The 18,643-nt window shown below is 59.2% G+C and overlaps 1 protein-coding gene and 1 long non-coding RNA gene across 7 annotated transcripts in view; both read right to left on the reverse strand.

The window, feature by feature from the left end:
- Nucleotides 1-2,064: 2,064 nt before the first annotated feature.
- Nucleotides 2,065-6,136, reverse strand: LOC128778802 (uncharacterized). The gene is made up of 2 exons (XR_008424513.1): nucleotides 5,078-6,136; nucleotides 2,065-4,409 (listed from the first exon to the last, which is right to left on the reverse strand). It is a non-coding gene; the product is annotated as an uncharacterized LOC128778802 (long non-coding RNA).
- Nucleotides 6,137-12,150: 6,014 nt separating this feature from the next.
- MEF2D (myocyte enhancer factor 2D) overlaps nucleotides 12,151-18,643 on the reverse strand; it is a 31,452-nt gene continuing 24,959 nt past the window's right edge. For all 6 annotated transcript variants that reach the window (XM_053908806.1, XM_053908808.1, XM_053908805.1 and 3 more), the window contains 3 exons: nucleotides 16,753-16,990; nucleotides 16,076-16,382; nucleotides 12,151-15,805 (listed from right to left, as the gene is read on the reverse strand). In XM_053908806.1, the coding sequence (XP_053764781.1) occupies nucleotides 15,794-15,805; nucleotides 16,076-16,382; nucleotides 16,753-16,990 (557 nt within the window). In that variant the 3' untranslated portion in view covers nucleotides 12,151-15,793. The remainder of the gene's footprint in view (nucleotides 15,806-16,075; nucleotides 16,383-16,752; nucleotides 16,991-18,643) is intronic.

Raw genomic sequence — 18,643 nt, forward strand, 5'->3', positions numbered from 1 at the left:
CTGGAAGAAGAGCATGGAAACGGAGACGCAGAGGGCCCCGTGCTTGCTGGGCGGGGAGGGACGGGGACGGTGGTGGCCTCGCCAGACAGTAGCACGCAGTCGCACAGCTCTGTCCTGCGGGCGCGCCTGTGGCACAAGGGCTCCTCCCAGTGGCCATGCTGGGCAGTGTCCTCCTCACCGGAGGGTGAGGACAGGATGGGAAGGAGAGGGTCGGAGGGGCTGGGCTGGGCGGCAGGGTGGGGGGCACGTCCAGGGCTCGCGCTCTCGGCCGGGCGGAGCACACGCGCACGACGGGCCCCCAGAGGGCGAAAAGCTGGCACGGGAGTGGGGGCCTTGCAGGCGAGAACCGTGTCCGGCACCAAAACTATTTAGGCTCTTTGCTTGTGGCGGTTTATTTAAAATTGTGCTTTAGAATGAAGTCTGTCAGGGACAGTGGAAGAGGGTTTTGCTGGTTTCAGGCAAAAGGGAGGCACATTTGCGTGGAGTGGGTCGGCATGTACTGGGTGGGCACACAGGGAACACTCCCAGGGACGGTGGCGGGGGGGGACTGGAGAGCGGCCGCCGCTGGCACAGGGGAGCAGGAAGAGATTACGTGGGCAAACACCACACCGTGGCTCTAGCACGAGCCAGGCTCATTGAACACCACCACCGTCTACTAGAGACCTCACAGCCGGGACGGGAATAGTCAGGCAGCCTCGCGTGGTTGTGGGAGAGCCTGATTCGATGCCTACGGAAAGCACCTGGCACGCTGCAGGGATGTGCCACAGGGCAGCTCTCGGATGGCGGGGGAGCAGTGGGCAGGGCCTGGTGGCTAACCTGTGGGATCCTTGCAGTCACATCCAGGTGGAGCGGCCTAGCAGGTGACTATAAAACCCGGGGTCTGGCATCCCGGAGAGCCTGTGAGTCATCGGTGCAAAGGAGACCCCTGGTACCCCAGAAAGAGGCGAGAAAACCCAAAAGAGAAGGAGAGCGAGGGAGGGGAGACGGGGTGAGGGCCTGCAGACCTCTGGAGGGCACGCAGCATCACAGGCACTGTCCCGAGAGGGGAGAGCGGGGACAGGGGAGACAGCCTCCCAGGGCATCGAGGGCGTGGCCTGTGTCACCAGCTGACTGAAGGGAGGGGGGCGACTTGGCCTTCCAGCCAGCTTTGAGGTCACTGGGGACCCTGAAGACTGCGGTTTCAGCAGAGAAGAAGGGGCTGGAACCGAGAGAGGCAAATGAGGACGAACACTCTTCCTAATTACTCTCGGGACCTCGGGAGAAGTTTGATGGCAAAGGAAGGCGGAGGCAAAGTGGCAGTTTGAGAGGGTAACGGGGTGACGGAACTGTCTTCCCCTGTACAGGACAGATTTGAGTAGGTTTGCTGGCTGGGCAATGGAAGGCAGAAACACTGTTCCTGGGAGCCGGTGCTGATGGGAGACGAAGCTTCCAGAGATGGGGGGAGGACAGCTGTGCCCCTGGGGGATCAGCCCCAACGCGCAGGGAGAAAACCACCACCTCCGGAGGCAGGAAGTTAGGAAAAGAGGGAGATTAGGGAAGATACTGAAGGGTGGCCGGAAAGCTAGCTCTGTGCACAAGAGCAGAAGAAGTGGGGCCAGAGCCTAAGACTGAGACCTGTCCCCGTGGGAAATCTGGCGTCACCTTCCCCTCCGCCTCCCAAGTGACGTGTGTCCCAAGTGACATGTGAGTTGGGGAGCTACCCAGAAGGACACGGGGTGGGGGTGGTTGGGGAGAGGGATGGGGGCTGGGCTCGGAGGCTCAGATGGCATTTATTAAATCGGCAAAAATGAAATCTATCATCCAATCCTAGCAAAGGCACAGGCAATGAGTGGACCGTATACTGCTGGTACGATTTTTCCGGAAGGCCAACGTGGCAATAGGTATTAAAAGCTTTTCAAATGTCCCACTCCTCGGTCCTCCTCTCAGTTCTGAGTGGTAAATCTAAGGAAATAAAAAGTATACGCACAGACATGTTCAGTGCTGTGCGCAACAGAAAGAAGGAAACGGTTTTCAACAAGGCGGCAGACCAGAGTGGGCGCGTACGAGGGAACACCAGGCGGCAGCTAAGAATGTAAAAAGGCATTTATTGACATGCACAAGTGATCATGACGGTAGTAAGTGAAAAAGAAAACCCAACACACGAAATATAAATATGTTCCTGTTCTTTTAAGTATCTACTATACACATGCACACTTGCGGGGGGAGGGGGGAGGGAGGGGAAACCTGGATCTGGCTTGACAACTGCAAAATGACTGCGACCATTAGCTAGGATATGGAACCGGGGCGCCTGGGCGGCTCAGTCGGTTGAGCGTCCGACTTCGGCTCAGGTCATGATCTCACGGCTTGTGAGTTTGAGCCCCGCCTCAAGCTCTGTACTAACGGCTCAGAACCCGGATCCTGCTTCCGATTCTGTGTCTCCCTCTCTCTCTCTCTGCCCCTCCCCTGCTCGTGTTCAGTGGCTCCTGTCTCAAAAATAAACATCAAAAAAAAATTTTTTTTAATCAAATAAAAAATTAGAATAAAGCATTAAGGAGAAATGACCAGTTCTAGTCATAAAGATACTGGGCACATAGATGGGAGGCTCAGGAGAGAGATCTAGGTCACAGGAGAGAAATCTATGTCACAGACACAGATTGGGAGTCACTAGCATTGAGGTGGCTGCTTAAACCTCAGGTGTGGGGACGACACTTCCCTGACGAGGAGAGGGGGGCAGCCAAGGCCCGAGCCCCCCGGAATCAGTGCAGAGGGAGCGGAAGGGACACAGCCAGTGCAGAGTGATGTCGCTAAGGCGGCCAACAATCCTGGATCCGCTACGCCTCCCTCTGACTGGAGACGGGACGTCGCTTCCGTGTCATGGATGAAACGCACACCGGGGCTCTCCTGCGTCACCGCTGCCCCCACGAGAGTCCGGATAGAATGACGACTCATGCCTTTAACCGTTCTGCCTACTTCAGAGACTCCTCGCTTCCTCGTCGAGGCGGACCAGTCCTTTCAACTGGCTGACTTCTCGATTCTTCCCGGCCCCTGGCGGCCGGCTCTCAGGTAGTCCTTCCCCAGCATTTCCAGTATCTCCCGTGCCACCGGCTTGCCCGCTTTACCTGCAGACATGCCGGGATTTCCTCAACCTCAGGGACTCTGACGGGCACGCGTGTCTCCAATACCTCCTGCTTGATGTCACTTCCCGTGGTGCCAAACTTGTCCAAGGCGCCACCTCTGGGCACCGTCTGTCATCACGTCACCACCCTTTTCTTCGCAGACTACAGCAGCGTACCTTCCAGCTGCCTCTGCCGAAACTGTCCTCTCAAAAGCTAGTGGCAATCTCCTTTTCTTACAACCCAGTGGGCTTCGTGTGGCCGACACAGACTTTGATCTGTCTGCAAATCCCATGGTGCCGACTGTCCTTCTTTCTCGAGGACACTTTCCCGTTTGGTTCCATAAACACCGATGCGACATTTCTCAGGTAATAGATTAAAGCAAAGGACACCACTTGGGTCTCTGAGTGTGAGTTTAGCCCAGTTGGAGCAGTCTCACGAATTCAGCAACAGAGACCTCTGCCCTGGTCAGAAAACCTTCAGTGGAATCACGGAGGCAGACCTTAAACTACAGCGAGCTGAGCAGCAAAGCCGGCTTACAATAGGAAGACAGGGAGAATGCAGTGGATTCTGCTAGGAAATCTGTGGAAGGGAAAAAGAAAGAACTTTCTAGAAAGGCCCTGGCAGGGACCGTAGGAGAACGAAGCAGCGTCTTCAGGATGTGGAAAGACGCTGGCATGTTTCGAGACTGAAGGAGACACAAGCACAAAGGGGGATGCTGAAAACAGAAGGCAGGGAGGGGATAAATGATCAAAGTCCAGGGAGTATCGGGAAGGGTTGGCCTATCGGAGAACCGGCGTGAACAGAAACGGGAAACTTCCAGCAACATCGTCCCGGGGCATGCGCGGATTGAGGGCACCATGCCAGCGAGGGTAGAGACCAGCAGGCCAAGAGGCGCGGAGGGCTTTTTTGTTCGTTTGTTGTTGTTTTTTAACCTGCGCGGGGTTTTAAAATAATCTGAGTTGGTTGTCAGTACTTAAAAATCACGGGATTTCAAATAAAACGCTGGGAGTCCAGCTTCATCTCAAAAACTGGAAGAGACCGGGGACTTCCTTGGGTGGGCACGGCCTCCCTCCCACGGCGGGGCCACGTCCCACATTCACATCCTCCGCCTGGCTCCTCTGGGCGTCTCAGTTTGACACTCTGCCATTCGTATTCCTCCTGCTTCCCAGCCTGGTCATTCTGTGCCACTCTGGTTGGGGACAACCGGGTGCTGTCTCTGTCCTCAACCTTCTCCACGCTTTCCCTCTGAGAACCCGCCCGACCGCGGCTTCTGTGAGATTACCTGCCACTCGGTATTACAACGGAACACTGGAGCTGGAAAGGAATTCAGCAATCAGCTAGTTCAACCCTCTCAATCAATAGAACGTGGTCGGATAACAGAAGTCCAGAACTCAAAAGAATTTTAAAGGGCAACTAGTCTCATTTACAAATAAGGAAACCTAGGTCTTGGGGAAATGAATGTTCTTTCTAGTTCACACAATTCTGTGCGGGGCAACACACATCTACCGAGCTCCGGCTCTGTGCCAGGCACGGTGGGGGGAACAGAAACTCGGGTAAGACGGCACTTCCAGCACAAATGTGGCAGTCCCAGAATGAAGGACGTAACATCATGGGACAACGGAGGCAAGCACAGTTCCAGGGGCGGGTATCTGCATATTTAAGTACAGGAGTCGATTTAACTGGATCTGGACAAGGGGCTCAGGCACATTCTTCTTTTCAGTTCTTGTTGCGCGTATACGTTCTGTACCAAACACTCAGATGAAGTGACGTGTCCCGGGTGACAGGCCTAGGGATCGGGTCTCCTAACTCAAACTGAGGTGCTGTTTCCCTGGCGCGTCGGCGTGTCGTCAGCCCTCACCCGTCCTGAGCGCTATCCTCAGTCGCAAACCACCTGCTAGGCACGAATCCACGTTCCTCTACGCCCTTGTGAAGTCAGCGGCACAGCATCCGGGAGCCACAGACAACACACAACAACACCACACCTCATACCCGTTCCGGCAACGAGTCCTATGAACTTTCCCTTCAACATGTCTCTTTTGCCCCGGCCCTTCTCTGGGGACCGCTGCAGGCGAGAACCTTATTATCGTAACATGGTCTTGTCTTCGGCCTCTGATATACAGACTCACATGAACAGTCACAGAGGGGGCTTCTCTCCGAAGTTTGCCCCAAGTGGCCTCTCTCGTCCTCCTGGTCCCCACGGTGGTCAGCCAGCTGCTGAGCAGGGCACCTGCCTTCGGGGCAGCTCCTGTCACTCCTGGACACCCACATGGTCAGAAAGTTCCGTCACTCACCCGCTGAACGAGTGCTTGCCGACCACGTTCTCTGTTCCAGGCACAGTGCTCGGCACCCTGGAGATTTAACTGCCCAGGGCTCCCGGCTGACCTTCTGCACGCTCACCTTTCCTGTCTTTGTGCCACCGGCCTCATGAATCTTTGGTCTCCTTTCTTCACCTTGCACATGGAGACAATACCTTGAAGGGCTGGCGTGAGAATCAACTGACAGAACATGTGCAGAAATGCTCTGGAAATCGAGTGCAATACAGGGAAGACCTTCTCCTTCTCCAACCGCGTCTTTTGTTTTGTTTTGGGAGGCGAGGTGATTCCACTTATTTCTAAATCATATTCTATACAAATGAGTAACGGTCCTATGCGTTATGTATAAACCATAAGGAAATACCCTTCCATGTACCATTTAGCCCGATAACTAGAACGTTACCACTAGCACCCGCCTGGTTTTCCGCATCCCACCCCCAACCCCTCTCCAACATAACTACTGATGAACTTTGTGTTTATCATTCCTCTGCCTTTTTAAAGTTTTACCACACACACCTAGACACTATACTGCTTCATTGTGCGTATTTTGCAGTTTAGGAACACGGTTCCGAATGTCTGCCGTGTTCCGGGGCTTCTCTGTTGGTCTGTCCAGTGCAGCAACGCCCCACGGGGCGGGCAGTCCTCTCAAGGGCCGGGGTCTCGGCCTCCAGGATTGAGGGTCTTGGCCTGCGCGGGTGGGGGTCGCGGCCTCCTGGATTGGGGGTCACGGTGTGCGCGGTCAGGGGTTGTGGTCTCCAGAGATCGGGGGCCCTCGGCTCCCAGGAGGGGGCCCCCGCCGAAGGCCGGGCGCGCGGGGCCAGCGGGGCGTCGTCCACCGGCGGCCTCGCGCGAGATCGCGGCCCGCGCGCACGCGTGGGGCCGAGGTCTCTCCCTGCGGGGCGCGCCCCCGGAGACCCCGGCCGGCCACGTTGCGTACGCTCGCGTCTCGCAGCGAGAGGGTGGTGTCGGGCTCACGCATGCGCACTCGCTGCCCCGGGCCCTGGCCAGACGCAGCCACAGCGGTGCGCCCGCGGCTTTTTTTCCCCATCTAGGGCTGAAGCTTCTGTGGACGCATGCGTCGTGCTCGGGCTGCGGTTGGCTGATGACCCCGTCCGTCACTGGAATAGCCAACGGGGGCGTGGGGGGATTCTCAAGATCCACTACCCCGCCCCACGGTGGGGGCGCTGGGCGTGGCCTCGGGTCTTTGTCCGCTCCCGCGCTGGGGGGAGAGCGAGTGACCTGCTGCTTAACCATTAACGTTTGCTTTATTTGCCGCGTCGCGGCGGAGAGGGGCAGTGGACGGCTGACGGGCCGACGTAAAGGGTCCTGGGCTCAGTGACGACGGGCAGTTGCCAGTCGGCCATTTATTGAGCGCTTGCTGTATGCCTGGCGCTGTCAGGTGTTCCTTTGCACCCCCCCCCCCTTTCGCCCTGCACGGAGTCGTCCTCCGGGCCGGCGGCGGGGGGGGGGCCGGGGTCGCCAGGGGTTGGGGCCTCCGGCTCCTGAGCGGCACGTGGCGGGGACGCAGCCAGGGCGGGGGCGGGGCGGCCCGGTCGTCGTGCGGGGCCGGAGAGCGGCGGCTGCGGGAAAGCGAGCCCACATCGCGGGAGGGCAAAATGCAGCCGAGTCCCAGCGGCCGTAAACTCTGGCCCCCAGGCTCCTCCGCGCTAGACCTCCCAGCCGGGACCTGCCAGACGCGCAGGGGACAGACCCGGGAGCCGCCGGTTGCTTGGGGCCCTCGGGTTTACCAGCTGTGGAGGAAGGCAGTGACACGGGGTGATGGAAGTCTGCAAACAAATAAGCCGTCTGTACCGACTCCAGCAGGAGCCACCTTGGAGCCTGGGGTGGGGTCGCCCGTGTCCTCTTCCCATCCGCTCGCTGTTCCTGAAACACGTTTCCACAATCACAAGGCTGGAAAAGTTACTCAGCCCATGGGACTGTGGAATGAGTCAGAAGAACATGAGCTACAGCGAACTGGCCTGGCCGCCTCCTCGGCTGGACGACCAGATACCACCCTTTGCTTCCCGTCTCCCCAGGGCCGCCTCTTTGGGGACAGGAGCCCAGTGGGTGCTCGTTCTCCAGTGGACCCAGGAAACTGGAAGCCACACCCCTCTTCCGCCCTGTTGGATCAGGAGCTGGAAAGTAGAGAAGCTGCAGAAAGTCGCCCCACCCTGGGGGGGAAAAAAAGCGTCGTCACGTTTGTAGGGCTCCGCAGTTTACAAAGCCCAGTGTCCCGTTTAGTCCGACGGAACACGCTGTGTGCCAGGCACTGAGCCAGACACGAAAAAGGGGAGCGCTTTCGGTCCAGTTGTAGAGAAAAAAAAATAGGAAACTAGGGCCCGCACTTCGGGGCAGGATGAGCTGGGCGCTATGAAGGAGGCCTCCCAAGACCCCTGGCATGAACCAGTGGGGCAAGACAGGAAAACCAGGACAAGTTTTTCTAGGAAGGGAGCCTTGAATGGCAGGAAAAGTTTCAAAGGTAGAAACAGGTGTAGAGCAGGTTGGGTGCACAGGCCTCTTCTTACCCTAGGAAGTCATCCATCCAGTTTCTTGTCTTTGACAAGTAGCAGTAACAAAATTAGTGACTCACACTGAGCCCATATTATGGATCAAGAATGGTTTTTGTTCCTCTGGAATATTCTTCAGGTGCCTGAGAAGTGTCTTCTTCCCTCATCAAAAGAAAACCAAGAGGGGCGCCTGGGTGGCTCCGTGGGTTAAGCGTCTGACTTCAGCTCAGGTCATGATCTCACGGTTCGTGGGTTCGAGCTCTGCATCGGGCTCTGTGCTGACAGCTCGGAGCCTGGAGCCTGCTTCGGATTCTGTGTCTCCCTGTCTCTCTGTTCCTCCCCTGCTCTCACTCTGTCTCTTTCTCTCTCAAAAATAAATAAAGATTTAAAAAAAATTAAAAAGTAAAAAACCAAGAACCTCTGAGGGTGCACTGGGTGTCCTTATGAAGAAGCAGTGGGGCCTTTGGAACCAGATCTTCCTGAGGTTCCCCCATTCTCCTACCACCCCTGATGTACCCCCCGCAGCCACCCCTGGGGAGCAGAGCACCTGTACCCACCCACCCCCCTTTGATGCCTCAAAGAATTCATCATTGAGTTTTCCCTTGTTTGAGATTAGCACAAGGCTAGTGAGTCAAGCAAGGCTTTAGTAAAGACAGGAGACCACAGATAGGAAATACATGTCTGGTTAATCGCACCTACACAACACTGCTACCCTTCGGTGGCTCAGGGCCTCTACATGACTCTTCTCGCCAGGCCCCCCAGCCTTCCTTCATGGTCCTTGGAGCTCCCGTGTCCTGAGGTTGATGTCTTCATGGGTGACCAACACCATGAATGGCTTCCCTCTTCAGAAAAACCTCCCTGCCCACATGGTGATCTCACCCTCCAGGCCTGAACAGCATGACCATCTATCAACAGTGGGCAATGGCTTCCACGTGTACCCGGGACTCGGTTCATCTGAAACAAAACTTCCCTTCTCCAGACACACCTGGGGCTGCAGCCCGACCACCCCGTCAGAATTCCAAGGCTCAGTTTGGGAGCCACTGGTGCTCCTCCGTTTCCTTCCTCCTGTACCTTCACCAGGCGGTTTCCAAGCCCTGTTATTCTCCCTTTTTAATATTTACTAAGGGGCACCTGGCCGGCCCAGTGGAATGTGTGACTCTTGATCTCAGGGTTGCGAGTTCAAGTGCCACTCTGAGTGTAGAGATTTCTTAAAAATAAAATCTTGAAAAATAGTATTTACTAAATTGACCCTCTCTCACTTGTAAAGGACCCCATCTGGGCCTCGGTTCTGCTGTCAGGAGGAGCTTACACAGGCTGGAGCTTTCTGAAATGCAAATCTGACCAAGTCCCTCTTTTACTTAAAACCCTTTGAGGAGGGCGCCTGGGTGGCTCAGTCGGTTGAACATCCGACTTCAGCTCGTTTCATGATCTCACGGCTCATGAGTTCGAGACCCGCGTCGGGCTCTGTGCTGACAGCTCAGAGCCTGGAGCCTGCTTCGGATTCTGGGTCTCCCTCTCTCTCTGCTCCTCTCCTGCTCATGCTCCGTCTCTCTGTGTCTCAAAAATAAATAAAACATTAAAAAAAAAATTAAACAAAAAAACCCTTTGATGGCCTGACCGGGGCACCTGCGTGGCTCAGTTGGTTAAGCATCTGGTCTGACTTCGGCTCAGGTCATGATCTCACGGTTCGTGGGTTCGAGCCCCACATCGGGCTCTGTTGACAGCTGGGAGCCTGGAGTCCACTTTGGATTCTGTGTCTCCCTCTCTCCCTGCCCCTCCCCCACCCTGCCCCTGCTTGTGCTCTCTTTCTCAAAAATAAACATTAAAAAAAAAACAACCTTCGATGATCACACATCTCCAGAATAAAGTGCAAATTTTGGCAATCACAGCCCTTCGCAGTGAGGCTTCAGCTTTATATGCTGTTCCCTCGACCTGCCCCACGCTCTTCCTGAGCACACCGCTCTCCTTCCCCACCCCACATGCTCTCCCTGCCAGCAGGAATGCCTTCCTTGTACATGTTTGCCCAGGAACTCCGGATGCCTTCAGACCCAGCCCGGACACCTCCAAAGAGACTCTCCTGATCTCTAACTGGCTTGGATTTGGGTGTGCCTCAAGTCTGACCCCACAGCCCACTCACACCCTTCCTATGTGACATTTAGTACAGACTGCTGAGTCAGGTGGTAAGTGTTGCGTCACTTGGCCCTTGTCCCCACTGAGCTGTGAGTTGCCTGGAATCGGGATCTCGATGCGTCTGGTCCGTCTCTCCGTCTCCGGGGCCTAACAGACGGGCTCACGCAGAGTAGGCGCTCAATACACGCTTGTCGCATTCCAGACGGAAAGATGGCGGGAGCAAAGATACGAACGATCTGTCAGGGCCCGGAGCGGGCCTCCTGGTCGGCCTCTACTCTGAGGGGTGTGCAGCTGGGACACACGGGGACTAAGCCTGAACAAGAGTTTGGGTTGGCTCTTTGAGGGGGCTGGGAGCCAAGCGGTGGGGTTTGGACTTGGCCCCAAAGCCCCCTGCGATGTTAGAGGACCGGAACGGCACAACGGGGGTGGGTGGGGGTGGCCGGGGAAGGGGAGGCAGGGGTTCGAGACAATAGGCGGCTATGAAATAGGCATCTTCCAGCTGATGAAACAGCAGCGTGGAGAGGGGGACCGCCCAAGGCCGCACGACCGCGAGGCGGTGGGACCAGCAGGCAAGCCAGCTGCGGACTGCGAGTTCAGAGACGTTTGGGCCCCGCCACAGGGGGTACCGCGGTCCGTGGGGCTTCGGGGCTGTGCAGGTGTGAGTGGATGCCCCATCAGTCAGGATAGGAGAGGTCATGGTGCAGACACGGCACTAACATCTCTGTGGCCCGACACGCTTATTTCCTAGTCACACAAAGTCCCTGTCCTACTGGACAGCACCGGAGACCCCTTAGCGACCCAGGCCACTCGGATGGCTCCCGCCGCTCCCCCAACAGGGACAGAGCGCTTGGAGCACAAGCGCCAGTGCCATTTCGGGAGCGACGCGGGTCTTGGCCAGAACCAGTCCGATGACCGCGCCTGACTTACGGTGACTGGGAAATACAGTCTTCTACACGTCCAGGAAGGAGAGCAGGGCGGGAGATGCCTGTGGGCTGTGGTGATGCAGGCCACACGGTCTGAGGAACAGAGGTGCCAGGGACAAAGGACAGGGGTTTTGCTCGGGGATCCGGGTGATACTTCAGGGCACCTCGCGGGCGCAGGTGGGTGTCCCCAGCAGCAGTGTCTGCGGAAGCTCGGACACGGTGAGGACAGGGGAGACAGGGACCGCTCGCAAAGGCTGTTGATGGGAGGCCCGGGTTCCCGGTCGCGGGGGCCTCTCCCCGGGGCTGCGGTCGTGCCCACAGCGTGGCATCTGGCTTCCCCAGGGGCAAAGGACGAGACGGAGAGAGAGACGGAAGTCACGACTTGGCCTCGGCAGTCTCAGGCCTTCCCCTCTGCGGCGTTCGCGGTCACGCACGCCCACCACGAGTCGGGGCGACGGGCCGGCTGCGCGAGGGCACGAGGGCCAGGTTGGGGCAGCTGGCGGCCAAGGGGAAGTGGAGTCACATCTGGAGGACAGCGGGCCCTTCCTGCTTGGCTCCTCCTTTTTGTCTGCCGCGGCAGGGGGGCCCAGTGAGGTGCGGCCCCACGGCGGCCCTGGGGAGGCAGGGCCAGAACGGATGAAGAACCCGAGGCCCAGAGCGTCAACCATGCGATGTGGACTCCCTCCACCTCCGTCTTCGCACCCAGGTGGGCCTCTGCGGACACTCAGCAGGTGTGGGGGCGGGAATAGGGGTCCCTGCCCCTGCTGGAGGGCACCAGCTTGGGGGGCCCGTGGGGACGCCCCAGGACCGCAGGGGGAGGCTCCCCGGCACTGTCAGAGGGAGAAGAGGGCAGACACGCCCGTGCACTGTGCCCGCGCACTGTGACCATGGGATCCACGGCAAGTTGTTGCCACAGAAAGGGTTTGCAGTAGTGAAGCCTCCCCCCGGCCACCCCCTTGTTCCTGACCTGGCCTTGGGTGCTCTTACGGGTGTTCCCGTGTCCCGAGATCCTTTGGGGGACTTCCTGCGGGACAACCCTCTCCTCCTGGGGCTGCCTCTGCTTTTGACCCCGCACCTGGAGGAAACTGTCACCGGAGAGCACCCCCTCCTGCTGAGGGGACACCCCCCACAGTCACCCTCTCCTCTGCCGGCCGCACCAAAGAAACCAGAACCCAAGCCCGAGTATCAGAAACGTGTATTCTTTTTCTTTTAATAGTAAACCTCTTTACAACAAATATAGTGAAAGAGTTTTCAAACAAAACTCATAAGAATCCCGAGGACTTTGTCTTCTTATTGTGTAGAATACTAAGAAAGCATCACCATACAGCACGAAAAGAAATATTGAAAACAAATCAACAGTCACACACTTGGACGCGCCCTGCCCGGGACCCAGGAGCGGCCCCAGGAGTGTGGGTGATTGTCGGGTTCCGGGGGCGGGGGGCGCCTCCATGCCTCCCCTCCCTCTCCCCCCTCCCCTCTGGGACCTGAATGGGGAAGACAAAGAGAATCCAGATTCTCCACAGAACATTCCAGCCCCCTGCCCCCACACAAACCCCACGCCTTCCACCACCGCTCAGGGGGTGGAGAGAGGCAGCGGAGGAGAGAACCAGAGTTCCCAGGCTGCAGGCCTCTCTCTTCCATGAAAGCCTAGACTCACCCCCACCCCTCCCCGGGAGATTCCAAAGAAGTCAGTTAAAAATATATAGATATAGATATTTCTAGATACACTTTTACAGCATTTCTGTCTCTCCAAACAAATAAATAATCATCAAGAGAAGGTGCTTTACTTCCTTCCTGTCCAAGGTGGGGAGGGCTGGGTCAGGGTCAGGGTCAGGGGTCGGTCTCGCCGTGCCGAGTGCATTGCTGGGCGGGAGGGAAAATGGCGTGCTCCAACGGCATGGGAGGCTCCTCTTGCCCACTGTCCCCGCGAGCTTGGGAAAGCTGGGGAGGGAGGGGCAGTGGGGGACTCCAGTGAGTACTTTGGCAAATGCCCAGTTCTTAGGAGGAAGGAGTAGGTGGAGGCAAATTTGGCTTGTGAGAGGAAGAAATGAAGTCCTCGCTTGAGGTCCGGGTTCCCAGGGACCCATTCATCTGGCCAGCCAGGAGCCCCTACCCCCAAGAGAAAGCCCGGGGTACCGCATCACAGAAATGTCACATAGCCATTCACGGACCAGCCCCCGCCCCCAGGGGGAGAGAAGACAGACAGACACACATCCACACGGGGGAATCGGAAGCCAGGTTTGCCATTACAAGGCAGAGGGCAAAACTGGTGAATATTGCACCGCGAGCCTCAGGGGCTCCCGTCCCCGCCCCGTGTCTGGTGGTGGCCAAGCCCGGCTTCCAAAGGTGGGCAGACTGGCGGCAGGAACAGCCTGAGGAGGGACGGCCAGGCACCCAAGGTTTACTGAGCGCCGATCATTCACCCATTCGGCATCTATTGAGCACTACCTACGGCAGACACGGGGCAGGGCTCTGGGAATGCATGCACAAGGCTACACCCTGAACTGTCTTTCCAGGCCCTGATCAAGTCTCGTCGACTGCTGAAAGTCCCTCTAGGAACCTGCAGGAAGACCGGACGCGCTGTGTGCCCAGCCAGCAGGTGGGGGTTAAACTCTGAGTAAGGAAGAAATCACTGCCCGGGCGAGGAAAATGCTTCCAGAAGGAAGGGGAACATGAGTGTCACCCTGAAGGCAGGGCCGGGGTGGGGGAAGAGTGTACAGCCGGAAAGAGAGCTGTGTGTATGCAAAGGGCCGGGGGCCAGGGGGGCCGCCTGTGCGTGGAGCCCAGGAGAGGTAGGGCCGCAAGGACAAGCAAATGGGGCGACTGTCGGATCCCCCCCCCAACTGCAGTGCAAGCCTGTCAGAGCTCAGGGTAGAACAGGGCCGGGAATGGGGATCGGGGTGGAGGGGCACGTGTGGCACACAGCCACCTGTCTCCCCCCTCTCCCCTCCCCTCCCAGGCACGTGCACCCCCAGAGATGCCCTCAGAGCTCAATCCACACAAATATCCGTGTATATGCCCAGACAGGCTCAGAGACACACAAAGGTACGCCCGTGCACACACAAATACCAGATGCCCTCGTGAACACGCTCAGGTGCTCGTGTGGTCACACACACCCCTTGATCTGGTTCCTTCCCTGCGTCAGGTGTCAGAATACTGCAAGCGGCTGGGTCACAGAGGCAGGCACAGTTTCCTGCCACAGATTGGGCCTTGTCTAGTCTACTTTCCCGCTGGGCTGGGATGAAACCCCCAGGGAGCGCTGCACCCCCAGGGCAGAGGAGCGAGGCTTCTGTGAGACATGGGGGCGCCCCCCCCCCCAGTCGCCTGCACACACTACCTCAGGCCAGGCCCCTTAGATGGGGCGGGGACGGGGGGGGGTGGATCGCAGGCTGGGGGCCTGCCCCCTCCGCTTCGATCTGTGATCGAGCCTGAGGTCTCAGGACCCCGTGCTGAGGCTGCCCCCACTGGGGCGGCAGCAGGGAGGGGTGGGCTGGGGGGGAGGGGGGCAAGAACAACAGCAGAAGAATCCCATCTGTACAGTACGGGCCGTTTGAGTCATTATTATTACAATATACTTTGACAAAAATAGAATCTCATTTCATATCAATACAACAACAACAGAAAAAAAACAGTTTCCTGGACTGTTACACTGCTAACGTTTTCCAAAGGTTGCTATTTACAATTACAGTAGCCAAGAGGGAAGGCGGGATGCGGCCTGGGGGTGGGGGGACAGGAGGTAGCAGACCAGGAGGACGCCCGGAGCGGGGGTGGCAGGGGCCCGGAGGGGGCCGGGGAGGGAGGGCCCAGGCGGGAAGGAGGGAGGCGGGCCTTCTGCGGGCCTCCTCCCCCATCTCCCTTCTCCCACCCTCTCGCCACCCCGGCGTCCCTCCTACGGGGGTGTGGGGACGTGTCCGTGCAAGGAAGAGCGAGCCCCACTCACACCTGCCGCTGGACGCGAGGGTTCCGACCCTGCTGAGCAGCCTCACTGCAGCTTCCCTCCCCTCCCTGCGCTCTGGGGCCGCTTCCTGGGGCTGGTGTCGGCTGAGGGATGGGGCTATTGCACTGTGTGTCTTAGAGAAACCGCTAGGGAAGGAAGGGGGCCCCGATCCGCCCCTCACCCCAGCTCTCTGCCCCCAGCCTCAGATTCCCGGGCGGCCTTCCCAGCCCACAAGCTCGGCCGGCGCTCCCACACCTGGGGGGTGCAGCTCGCTCGAGAATCAGTGAGAGTGTGTCGTGTGGGGGGGGGAGGGGCATGAAGGGGCTGGGCTTGGATACTCCGCCCCACGTGCCTGTGGCCGCAGGAACAGCCCAGAAGCAGAGACCCCTTCCAGAACCTCTGCCTCACCTCCCCCCCGAAACACAAACCCACCCGTCCAGCCGACTTTGGGGCTCAGTCTATTGTAAGGGGGTTTGCTGTTTGGTAGTTTTTTTGGTTATCTCCCTCTCTCTGGGGGACGGGGCGGGAGGGCTCGGCACCTGTCCTGTCCCAAAGGCCTATCGGGCTCCCCACCCCCTCCTGCAGCATATGTGAACAACGTGCAAAGTGTCCCCCCCCTTCCCGCAAAAACAGCACCCCTCGCCAGTAAAATGGTGGGGGTGCAGAAAGAGGGGACGGGAGCATCCCCTCTCCAAAGCGAGAATCCAAATTAAAAAAAATATAATAATAATAATAATAATATAATAATTATACACAAATGTAACCGTCAACAGGACACGGGGCACAAAAGGAAGTGGGGTCGAGCGGGAGGAGCCCGGGGCGGGGAGGGGTGGGCGGTGAGATTGTCAACTCTTCATCAGGGAGGCTGAGAGGAGGGGGGTGGGAATCGTCACTTTAATGTCTGCGAAGAGAGGAGATGGAGAAGGGGTGTGAGGGCCCAGGCTGTGGGGGTCTGCGCCCCCCACTCCCCTCTCCCTGCAGGGCCAGGGCACTGGAGGCAGCCGGCGGACACAGGTGCGGGCCTGGTGCTGGAGGGACGGACGGACGGGCCCGTGGGGGTGGGCAGAGGTGGCGGTGCTGCCCCACGAGGGCGACGCGGGGCGGGGGGGGGCGGGGAGGGGGCCCCGGGGTGCAGCGGACACTGGCGGGCAGGAGGGTGACGCTACAGTACCCAGGTGTCGAGCCGCATCCTCTTTACAGCAGAGCCGTCGGCCTCGGGCTCGGGGGCCGGGCGCAGCAGGCCCAGCGTGGGCCCGAAGTCCCCCCGGCCGTCGTCCCGGTCCCCGGTCTCGTAGGAGCCACCGGCGGGGCTGCTGAGGCCATCGCCAGGCTCAGGGCGGGTGGCCGGGAACACAGCTGGAGGGGGCGGCGCAGGGCTGCGCTCACGGCTGGGGGACACCGGCTCTGACTTGATGCTGATGTGCGGGTGGGTGGTGACCGTGAGGGCGGCCCCCACGTGGGGCAGGGGGCTGCCCGGGCTGGGCACCGGGGGGCAGAAGCAGAGGAGGTGCGGAACACAGGGTGATGGGGGGGCAAGGGAGGGAGAAGGAGGTGGTGGGGGTGGGGAGGGATGAGCGGACAGAGAGGAGACAAGAGAAGAGGGGCCACGGGAGGGAAAGAAGGAAGAAGCCACATTAGTTCTTTCTGGCCGGTGTCAGCCACGGCCCCTTGGTACTCTGGGCTGGCAGGGGAGGGGCTCCGGCTGGGTCTCCGGGGCCGCTCGGCGTTCAGTGTTCTGTGCTGTCCGCCGGTGACAGGGCCCTCGAAGGGGCCCCAGCTCCCCCAGAGGACCCCGTCTTCCCGCCCTCGGCTCTGTCCCCAACCCTCCCACGGAGCCCCGGGACTCACATCAGGCTGCTGAGAGACACGGGGACCAGGTGGGGCTGCGCCTGGGGTGGCTGCTGGGGCTGCTGGGGCTGCTGGGGCGGCTGGGGCGGCTGCGGCTGCTGCGGCGGCTGGGGCGGCTGCGGCTGGGGCGGCTGGGGCTGCTGCGGCTGCGGCCAGGCGGTGACGCTGCTGAGCGACAGCCCCCCTGGCGAGCTGAAGGCTGGGAGGGAGGAGAGCTCTGCGCTGGTCAGCTGGTAATCTGCAGGGGCGGGGGAGAAAGGGACAGGTCAGCGGGCACACCCCCGTGCGGCGTCCGTCACCGCGCCGGGCATCGGCACCCAAAGCTGAAGCGAATCGTAACCACCACCAGGGGCTGGGTTTTTAAAATGGCCTTGAAGACGTTTCTTTTTAACCCACCCGTAAGTATCGCTTTCAGAATGTTGACTGGAAAAGAAGAGGAAAACGTCAGGAAGGCCCAATATACGTCTAAGTGTCACCTCTTCCACTGCCAGGACTTCCGGGGCCTTTCCCAGACAGAGGGGCATCGCGGGGACACCCGGGGAATGGCGTTCTGGGGCAGACCACCGTCGCCGCCCTTCCACCCGCGGCCTCGAGACCGCCAACACCAGCCAGGGAGAGGAGGGCGGCGAGGCTCCGCTCGCCTGCCCTGATGGGCCCCTGCGGAACAGGGGGGCGGGGAGGGGAGCCTGCCCTCAGCATAGCCGGCCAAGCCTCCCCTGCTTCTCACTTTCTAAATTCCTGTCTTCGTGAAGAAGCTGCGGAATCTCCACCAGAGACTAAACCAACGCGAGGGGGTTCACAATTTACACGCGCTGGTGTATTTCACGCTGCAGCCTGTTTGGGGTGGTTTAGCAGCGTCCCCCTCGGGGCCCAAGGTGACAACGGCAGTGGCAGTGGGCACGGGCACACCCCGCGTGCTGTCGCCACCACATCACCATGCTCTTCCTCGAGGAGTCGCATACCGTGGCCCCAGCTCCGCGCAGGGAAGACACCGCCGGGCACAGAGCAAGGGGAAGGGCCAGAGCGACGTGGTCAGACGTCCCGGTGGCCTCCACGGAGGTCCGTGAGCGGGGACAAGTGCCTTGCTCCCTGTTCATGGACCGGACACATGAGAGCCAAACGCACCGCACGGCGGTTGTGAGGACCGAGCTCTCACACGTGGGGCGCACACAACAGACTCTGGCACTCAGGAAATATTCCAGAATCCACAAACGAGGCAACTGCAGCCTCTCATTTGGGGAGCCTCTATGAGAAGCGTGGGCTTCTCACAGAGAAAGCCAACGGCTGAGCTGAGGCAAGACCCCAGAGCTTCCGATTACCCGTAAATCCCCCCTAGGGATATCCGCTCCACACTTGCCTCTGATCTTCTAACATCAGCCAGCAGCTTCGAGACGCCTGCTTAAAAACCAGAGCCAGGGCAGGAGGAGCCCCTAGGACCAGCTCCTTGCCACACTCATCTTACAAAAAGGAAGCCCAGCCTAGAAAGGCGCACTGCGTCGTCGCCCGCCGCCCTGGGCAGGAGGAACACGGCCCACAGGCCCACTCGATCTGCTCCCGGAGCAAACAGAGCCAGACCTCCGCAGCCAGGGTCAACAAGGGGCCAGGCCTGTCCCTTACCCAGGACATTACCGGAGCCAGATCAACCTCAGCCGGAACTTGAACGGGGGGCCAAGGACTATGAACGGGGAATAACTAAACAGCGGTGTGTTTGCCGGGGTTTTGTTTAGATACCTAGGGTCACCTGAAAACACGTGCTGTTTAAACCGAGGCCTGCTCACCTATTCCTGCAGCAAGAGAGCCGGGGCCCCTGGTTTCTGGGACAACGTGAAGAAGCCCACACTTCCCGGCGGGGCCGCAGGGCCAGGCTCAGGGTCACAATCTGCCCTCACAC

This window comes from Panthera pardus, unplaced genomic scaffold (genome assembly GCF_024362965.1).
Source record: "Panthera pardus isolate Hobbes unplaced genomic scaffold, ASM2436296v1 HiC_scaffold_21, whole genome shotgun sequence".
Classification (NCBI taxonomy): Eukaryota; Metazoa; Chordata; class Mammalia; order Carnivora; family Felidae; genus Panthera; species Panthera pardus.